This window comes from Amphiprion ocellaris, chromosome 8, assembly GCF_022539595.1.
Source record: "Amphiprion ocellaris isolate individual 3 ecotype Okinawa chromosome 8, ASM2253959v1, whole genome shotgun sequence".
NCBI classification, from domain to species: Eukaryota; Metazoa; Chordata; class Actinopteri; family Pomacentridae; genus Amphiprion; species Amphiprion ocellaris.
In genome coordinates, this window is record NC_072773.1 from 16,316,127 (window position 1) to 16,326,077 (window position 9,951).

At 38.9% G+C, this 9,951-nt stretch overlaps 1 protein-coding gene across 1 annotated transcript in view; it reads right to left on the reverse strand.

The window, feature by feature from the left end:
* Window positions 1-6,789, reverse strand: part of LOC129349400 (EPM2A-interacting protein 1-like) — a 108,003-nt gene extending 101,214 nt beyond the window's left edge. Inside the window, exon 1 of the mRNA XM_055012583.1 lies at window positions 5,342-6,789. Coding sequence (XP_054868558.1) covers window positions 5,343-5,984 — 642 coding nt within the window. The 5' untranslated portion in view covers window positions 5,985-6,789 and the 3' untranslated portion in view covers window position 5,342. The remainder of the gene's footprint in view (window positions 1-5,341) is intronic.
* Between the last annotated feature and the right edge of the window lie 3,162 nt (window positions 6,790-9,951).

Sequence of the window (9,951 nt, forward strand, 5' to 3'; positions counted from 1 at the left end):
CCCATTATTTGCTTCAGTCACATTATGTCCTTGAGCTAAAAATGACAGAGCCAGGGAGGGAGGAGGCAGTGACATGCATGAAAGTTACAAACCCGACTCAAAGTCGTCCCAGTGTGGCACAGCATCAAAGGACCTCGGGGCTCTAATTGAAATGCATCACATAGCAGACCTCAAATAGGCAGACTGAGGGAGGAGATGTTTGAGGCCTGAATCTAATGAAGATCAAAGTTCTTGATCATTTTCCACAGAAAGAATTCCTCGGGTCTCTCCATGGCGCTCATAATAGAAGGTGCAGACATAAATATGAATTTCAAAATCAACAGCAAAGCAGTTCAGGTTGAATCACGTGTATCAGTGTTCATGTAAAGTTTAGATGTTCACCCGCACTGCTTTAGTCTTGTTCAAGATGACTTGAAGACATTAGTTTGTTGCTTTTTTCCCTCATGTTAGTAAGATATACTATGCATTGCGTATTCTGGTTTGCTAGTGTTTTTTTATGTGCTGCAAATGGAAATTATCACAATTATGACTAAAACATTTGTGGTTTTGATTAAGTTCAGGCACCAAAACAACTTGGTTAGGTTTAGCAGAGGATCTTGGTTTGGGCTAAAATACACCCTGTCGTTTTTCAGTGTTACCAGGGATACTTTCTGTTTAGCAGTGATCGGAATAGATGATAATGCACCTTCTGAACCTGCAAGATGGTGAAGCAGGTCCTAACTGGCTCATATGTATGGAAATGGCGTGCAGTGATACCATAGCATTTAAATGACTAATAATGTCTAAACTGGATGATACATGATAATCTACAACCCATAAATTACCTTCATTATCCAATCTAAAATGTTGCATAAGATGTCAGAAGAGGAGCCAGATGCAGACACAGGAGGCAGGCTTCAAAAACAAACACTACGCTTTTCTAATTTAGCTGCTTTAAAAAAGAAATTAACTCCAAAAGACAAATCTAAAGAACACGATACAGGCAAATGCTCACCGAAAATACAGAGCAGAAAGCATGGGGAACGAAGATTTGATAGAAAAACAACCTTCATGAGGTTTAATTGCAGTAAACACGTTGAGAGACTGAAATGTAATTATAAGTAACAATCATTTTCATATCACGATGAACACAGTCCATTCAATTATTTTTCGGGTTATGAGTCTAAAACTGTTCGAAAATAGAGGAGAGGGTCCCTTTTGAAAACTGACAAAGTGTTGCTAATGTAGTAAAAATTAGATCAAATATGTAATTTAATGTATTCATAAAAAGGATATGCGGGTATGGTAATGGTAAAGTATTATATCTATAAAAATACAAACTGAATAAATACAATTTATTGTAAACAAAATGATCTGAGAAGATTGCTTTTTTAAACCTAGGAGTCCTTTGCGTTCTGGAAAATTCTGGTCTAGAATAAATACAAGCTTTGGTCAACAGTGGCTTTCTCTTTGTCTCTCTCTCATGAAGCTTTGCCTGATGAAGAACAGCAGCAGTTGTTGTATTAACAGTCTCTCCCACCGCTGAAGTTTGTATCTCCTTTAGGGGAGTCATAGGTGTCTTGGTGGCCTTCCTTATTCTCCTCTTTCTTTCACATAATGTCTCTAGGTTTTTAAACAAATGCATCACTTCTACTAACTAGCTACACATGGGTAGATTCTTTTTTTTTTGTAAATTCTTGTCCAAAAAAAGCGAAATTGAATTTATTGTCACTCAAGTTAAAAATCAAGAAAAAAGAGTACATTGTTCAACAAAATCTCAGTTAAAAACTGTTAGAAAACATTCCTTTTTTCTGTTTTTTTACAGTGTAAGATCACACTGAAATCTGGCTTATTACCCCAGATTTTGTAATGACAGCTGGTTGTATCGTGTGTTTTTTCACTCCAACATAATTGCTAAGATTCTGATTCCCCTACGAACAGCTGCACAACGCACAAAGCAAACAAAGCAAGAATTGACAATGATGTTGACCAAGCACAGAGTCAACATAACAAGCACCTCTCCGATGGACACATTCACACACTTACATGGAAACAATGGTTTATCAGGGACACAAAAACGTGACCGTGTTCAGTCATCAAAGCTTGTTGTTTTGCTGTTTTCATTAGTTACAGCTCATGATATTCAAATACAGACAAGTTGAATGCCCTGTAGTTCCACCTGCTCTGATCGTAGTGATTAAATACTCCATATGCACAAAGTATCAGGAGGATCCCTGAAACAGATAGAATGTCTTTATAAGCCTGATCCTTGACCTTTGAGGAGGAAGATTAAAGGAAAAAATGGGATGGAGTGAAAGACAAAATGAAGCTGTAAAGCACCTGCAAATGCTGCCATTAATCAGGACATTTCAGCTTTCATTGCCTATTTGCTACCCTCAATTACCTGTGATTATATTTTTAACAAGGATTAATCATTTTAAAGGGATTATCGGGATGGTTACACTGACAAAAAACTTCTGTCCAGACTGAAACATGTTATCAAAACTGGCTTTAGTGAGCCCCTAACTTTTCTTCTATAGTGCCAGCAGGTCAAAACTTTCACTTATCTGGTCAGATACCTTTATATTTACCTGGTGGATTGGTTCTCGTTTTCTTTTTGTGTGACATATCATTTATATATTTTTACCAGCCATGTAAAAAACAATACTCTCTAAAATAGTACGTACACATTCACATATATAACAATATTTTTTCTTGCCACTGTGTGAATGTTACCACGCTGATGGTAGCTTGTAGCTTGATACACCCCCTTTTTCTTAGTATACCTGACAGAAGCTGCTGCTGTTTTTGGTTTGCGCTGATTGTGTGTCCTACTAATATGAAACAATTCATTATTGGATTATTTCTATATCTAATTTAAAAGGTCAACCAAGGAAAAAAAGAAAATATATGTATTTTTTATTATTTATTTTGAAATGTGAATAAAGAAAATCGATTTCCAGATTTGGCTTCTATCCTACAGTTTACTCTAAGTAACATACAGTAATTATGCTGAATTGTGTCATAAAGTGTTGAAATATTTTTAAATCACTGCTAGTATTAAACAGCTACTATTATTTACTGCTTTGTATCAAACAGGGCTTCCTGTCTTAATCACCTGGTTTGCATTTATAGTGCCAACTGACAATTGCTTAGTGACTTTGTGCAGTCTACTGTCGTCTGTCAGCTTATCAATATCACATAAATTCTGTGAAACAGACAACCTTGAAGTTTCACAGTGCTGTGACCCAACAATCCCAAAATGAAAGCTTACCATCTTATTTTGCCACAATCCCGTGCTTAGGTACACTGCAGGAGTAGCCACTAAAAATATTCATCCTGCAGCACATCAGCTCTGCAACCAGTTTGCAAGCATTATGAGTTCAGTTTTGCTACAACACTGGTGCATCACAAAAACTGATAAATGTCCTTCTTATCTTATAAGCAGAATGAATTTGGATGCTCTGCAACAGAGCACCAGACAACACAGAATGCCCCAAGAGTCGCAAGTCTAAGCCCCAATGGTTCAGAGCCGTTTCTGCAATACTAGAAGGACCTACACAATATCAGGCACATGGTTTTAGTATTGTTACCGATTGGTGTACAGAGAATACTTGATTTAATGAGTGTTGCACCACTGCTGTTGGTGTTTCACCACTGTGATGCGGGCACAGTTAAATTTAGTACAACTTACTTTCAGTAGAATGATTTATCTCCATATTAAAAGTAGTAAACTACTGCAGTTGATCAAAGAAGCTAGCAAAAGTCATTCATTTATGAAAACCAAAAGTGCCACCAAATGTTCGATTTTACCTTGAAACTGGAAGAATTTTCTATTTTGGGCATTTAATTTGTTGCTCAGAAAATAACAAAGTAGATAATTCTCTTGAAGTTAAACCACTGCGAGTTGGTCCCATTAAGGTAGTTGAATATTTCTGGCTGGTCAAGCATCTGTGGTGTCAGCATTTTAATTTCAGCTTTGCAGGCTAAAAACTGTCCCGGTTAGTTTAAAGTTTTTGCTTTCAACTTCTGGTAATAACATAGATAAATAAGCAAAAAGACCTCAGAGTGCTCGATAAGCCCTTTCAAACTCTGGTTTCACTGTTTGATTACAAGCAGCCCTGCAGTAATAGACTTAGAAAAAGACAGCTGATACTTCTGTTGTTTTGCAACCATTAAAAGCTTGTTTGAACTATTTTAGTCCTTGATATAAACACTAGATGCAAAGTCTCTACTTTTATATTGCTGAGCAAATAGTTTTCTTTCATTGTCTTCACTCTTGGGAACTCAAAGCAGCTCATGTTTCTTTTACAGAAAATGAGGAAACACTGCAAAATGTGTTGCAAAGAAGCTCCCAGAGGACACAACACACAGTTATGTGCAATTCAGAGTTGACAGTAAAAAGAGTAACAAAACTATTGATATAAACATATTTAAGATGGCACCTAATTAAAATCCAGGATGAAAAACTGTGATGAATAAGGCCAAAAAAAGGTTAGTTTAATGGTATGTTGCATGTGTGGTAACAGAGAAAAAACACATCCATTATTGGTGGTTTTTATGTCAAAGACAGATGGGTCCTGCGATAGATAGATAGATAGATAGATAGATAGATAGATAGATAGATAGATAGATAGATAGATAGATAGATAGATAGATAGATAGATAGATAGATAGATAGATAGATAGATAGATAGATAGATAGATTTAGAGTCATGCAGACAATTTCATGTTTTCCATAAAAACTCAAACTTTTATTCATGTACTAACCTAATTGCACAAGGGTTTTCTAATCAGCAATTAGCCTTTCAACACGATTAGATAACACAATATATCATTAGAACACAGGAGTGATGGCTGTTCGAAACAGGCCTCTGTACTCCTATGTAAATATTCCATTGATAATCAGTCGTTTCCAGCTAGAATAGTCATTTACCACATTAACAATGTCTAGATCAGGGGTGCCCAACCTTTTTTGACCCAAGATCTACTTTTCAAGTAGCCAACCGCCCGAGATCTACCAGTCCAATGTCAACATCGCAAACCCACACACATCATTTCCAGCCTGCAGTAAAGAACCGAACAACATTTTTCTTGTTGTCACAAGACCACTCGACATCACATCACAAATCCTTCCTCTCTCAAACACACACAGACACAAATTCCTCTCACACAGTTGCCAGTTTGCATAGTGCGCTGTAGCACAAACCCACTCTCTCTGCTCCTCTTTCTCACACACACATATGCCAATCTACATGGTGAGCAATAGCCATAACTGACCTTAATATGAACTAAACAGAAAAATAAACAAGATACAAAACAAGTAGATCTCTGAGTCTGAAAAAAGGAAATCCCTTCCTACCTTAGTGGGAGACCTGGCACTGGGAGGAGGAGGCCAGCTTCTCATAGTCAGGAGTGTAGGAGCTGGTTGCAAGGCGTAGGCAGGCTGCAAGGTGGTCATCTGTCATTGCTGATCTGTGCTTGGACTTGATGATTTTCATGTGCGAGAAAGCAGACTCGCACAAATAAGTTGATCCAAAAAGAGCTGTCAGGTTCAAGGCACATCTTCTGAGATTGGGATATTTCTCCTCCACCAGTAGTTTCCAGAACACCACATGCTCTCCAGGTTGAGTGGATGTTGATCTGGCTTTGATCTCAATGTCATTTTGCAATGTCAGAATCTCATCCTCAAGAGCGGAGCTTTCCAAGTCAAAAAGTGATTTGACTTTGGCGGCAATGTCACCAACATCAATACTTGCACCAAATGGATAACACATATAGCTGGCTACAGGCTTGATGGATGCAAAGTCAGTAAAACGTCTCTGAAACGCTGAGGAGATGCTCTGAACATGCTCTTCATAACGTGCACTGTCAAGCTGTGTCACACCTTTACCTGGACGTTGTAGTTCTGCTTGCATGTGAGGGAAGTTGTGCAGGTTACCACGCTGCAGCCTGCTGGACATCAGCTGTAGCTTGCTTTTAAACGTGTTCACTGAACTCATCATGTTGACAACATCTTTACCCTGCAGCTCTAAATTAGATTCATTGAGCTCACCAGTCAGATCAGTGAGGAAAGATAAATCTAAAAGCCACTGGTGGTCCTGTAGCTTTCTATGGCGATCCACATGTTTTGAAAGCTTCAGGAAGTCCTTGATTTCAGGCAACAGCTCCGTAAATCTGGCCAAAAATGTACCTCTGCTTAACCACCTAACATCCGTGTGAAGTAGCAGGTCTGTGTGCTCAGCATCATTCTCCTCCAAGTGAGCACGGAAAAGCCTTCTCTGCAGACTCCTGGCTCGAACTAAACACAGTCTTCATCGCAATATCCATCACTTCTTTCATATTTAAAATCTTTCCACACAACGCTTGCTGGTGAATTATACAATGATAATTCAGGATATCCGGGAAAGATTCACGTTCTTTGCACAGTGCAGTAAACCCACCGGTGCGGCCCATCATACCAGGCGCCCCATCAGGTGTGATGGAGATCAGCTTGAAGAGGGCAGTTTTGTCTCGCTCGTGACTGACGCGATATGAAGCAATAGTTTCGGCCTTATATCACCCTGGGTCTTCGGTTTGGTCAACACTGACTGCCGTGCTGCGCTTTCAAGTCTCGCACTTTTGCGGCGCACAAAGACGTTTTTGTCGGGAAATCACTCTCGTAGCTCCCGTGTACTGTTTTAAAATGCCTCTCCAGATTGCCTTTCTTTGCCAGCGCCACCGTTGCATTGCATGTTAGGTCTTGGCTCGTTTCCCTTCGGCCATGTTCACGTTTAGGAGTACTGACCGCTCTGATGGCTAGCTGCTAGCTGCTAGCTACTGTTGACAGCTGTCAACTTCCTGTCATGCATGTCACGCGCTACAATAGGATAAACATGACCTACTTTTTTTTCTTTTTCTCCTTTTTTAAAATACTTTTTTTATGTGGAAGTGTTTAAGAGACTGATAGGGTGCGCAACAAAACATACAGTCACACATAAAAAAAAAACAACATTATTTAAAAAAAAAAAAAAAAAAAGTTTCCTACAACCCTTGCAGTCGACTTGGGATCAGCCCGCGGTCGACCAGTAGACCGCGATCGACCGGTTGGGCACTCCTGGTCTAGACTGTATTTCTAATTAATTTAATGTTATCTTCATTGAAATAAAAGCTTTTCTTTCCAAAATTAGCAGCTCCGGTTCGTGTCCCAGCCTGGGATCTTTCTGTGGGTTTTCTTCAGGTATTCCAGCTTCCTCCCACAGTCCAAAATCAAGCTCAGGTTAATTGCCGATTCTAAATTGTAAGTAGGCGCAAATGTGAATGTGATTGTTTATCTCTATATGTATCCCTGTGATAGACTGGTGACCTATTCAGGGTGTCCCCTGCCTTCGCCCTAAGTCAGCTGGGATAGACTCCAGCCCCCTGTGACCCTAATGAGAACTAAATGGTGTATAGATAATGGATGGATGGAAATGTACTAAACCTTAAAATTATGAATAATTAAGGGCATGGTTGCTCTGAGTGACTGGTGGGTGCTATATTCTTATTTACATTTTGGAAAAAAACAAACATTTTTTTCACTTGTGATGTAGTTGGATAGATGTCCAATCTGAAAGAGCCATAACATCTTCATAAGGATGGAGGCAAAGGTCAGCAGAACTTTGACCCAGAAGAAGGTTTTGCATCCTGTGTAGGACTGTTATTCCTAATTACCATTTTACTTGTTTACATTTTGTTTTCACTACTCTCTATTTGGCTAGGTTAGGTTTAGGAAAATGTCACACTGTGGATGTCACAACGATAACTACTGGTCAGTGATGTTTAGCAACAGTTTGATTAAAACATGACCCTTTAACAACTTTGAAGCTTCTCCTCCATTTTTCTGGTTGCCAGTTGCCAGGGTGATGAGTCTGCCCTATCTAATATATGGCAACAGATGTACAGTAATTAGTACTGCTTGGCCAACTCATTCTGTAGTTCATAACTGTGTGGTGGCACTTCCTTATCATTATGCTATGGGGGGACAAGTCGTCAGTTAGGAGAAGTTAGGCTCAGAAAGCAACCGCTGGAACCTACACGCTGAGTTTCAAATACACACTTATTTCAAAAATTCTAACACAACAATGGTTTCCTCTTTTTCTACCTTTGAAAATGCTACAGACCACTCAGCGCTGTTGTGTAAAAGTGGCAGTGTACCCAGTGCCACTTAGAAAAACAATAAGATTTTGGCAGTAAAGGGAGTGGGGCTCCTAATGGACAAGCTGCTATGCAAAAAATAACAGGAGGTGATGGACAGCCAGGGAGTGGGTGTAAAAGTTTTTATTTTTTTAAAGAGCGAGAGAAACAGGCAGAGAAAGAAGGAGAAGCTGCACACAGATACATTTATTGTTGTCAGAAAGGTACACGCTGCTTACAAGTAAATTAAAAGGCTGAGTCTGAGTAAAAACCATTATCCAGTGATTGACACATAAGATTACAAAATCAGATACAACTGATGGACCCATTTGTCTGAAAGTAAGGCAATTCACCCTTTAAACCCGACAGTGTAATGCTCTAGTTTCTCTCTCACTTTGCACTCAAGAATGAATCAGAAAGAGGAGGTTTGAAGCAGCTGAAAGCACATTGTTTATTTCAGGGCTACTCTTGAAAACAGCCTTCTTCCATCAGCTGGAAAAGTATTTCCTGCCTTGAATGACTGGATTTTCCAACAAGACAGTGCCTCTTTCCACACGGCAAGGTCAGTTAAAGCCTGGATGAAGAACCAGAACATTCGAACCCTGCCTTGACCTGCTCAACCACCAGATCTAAATCCAATTGAAAACCTGTGGAAAATCATCAAATGCAAAATGGAGAACCACAAGTCCAAAAACAAAGCAGATTTGTTTGAATTTGTGCAACAGGAATGGACTGCTGTGACAGAACAATGTCAGAAGCTGGTGGAGAGCATGCCAAGACGCATGACTGCAGTCATCAAAAATAATGACCTTTTGGCCAGAGGTAGAAGTAGTATATAATTATACAGATCCATTTCTCAAATAAAAGAAACTACACCACCAGGAAAATACTCCATTACAACATAAAAGCCCTGCATGAAAATCCTACATAAGGAAAAGAGAATACATATTAACAGCAGGATGTAATGAATGTATTAAAGTTTAAGTCCTAGGAGAGAAGTTATTTTTCAATTTTCTTTAATATTTATGTTTATTTGAATAATGATTGAATTTATCAAAAATTAATCATGTGAGAAGCTAAGACGATTAGAGAATTCAGTGGAGTATAAAATACAATAGTTCTCACTGAAATGCAGTAGAGTGAAAGTATAAAATAGCATACAATGGAAATACTTATGTACATGTACCTCAAAGTTGTATTGATGCACAGTACTTTGGAAAATGTTACTTCCCGTAACTGCTTTTGGCTGTTTATAGGTAGCGATCTCACCACTTTTCAACAGAAATGAATACATGTGAGGAATTGAGAGGAGGTATTGTTGTGTCTGACATAGAATTCTGTTTTATTGTGTGTGTTATATTTGTTTTTAAACTCTGAGACACAAGGACACAAGTCTAAAGCTCAGTTCCTGTGCTGCTCACAACTAATTTTGTACACAGAAGTGTGAACTGATCACCCTCAAGTGACCAAATACAACCCTGTCTTTACTGTGAAATAAAGAGTACCACTCTAACCTTGCAGATAATAGTATTCATTGCTCAAAGGAGAAAGCAAGTTGATAAAAGACTTTTAGTCTCGATAGTTCTGAGATTAGGTTTGAACCATGGGGTTCACAGCATGTTTACAGGTGCAATAGAGCTAAAGGCCAGTAGATTTTTTAAAATGTTGGGTTTTATGTCCTTTGCAACTGGCACATAAATTGCTTCTTTTTTTATAGACTTTTTTTTCCTGCCTTTTTAGATAGGTACAGCGTAGGGGCAGACAGGAAAGTAACGAGAAGACATGCAGTCAAGGGCCACGAGCAGGAATCGAAGCCAG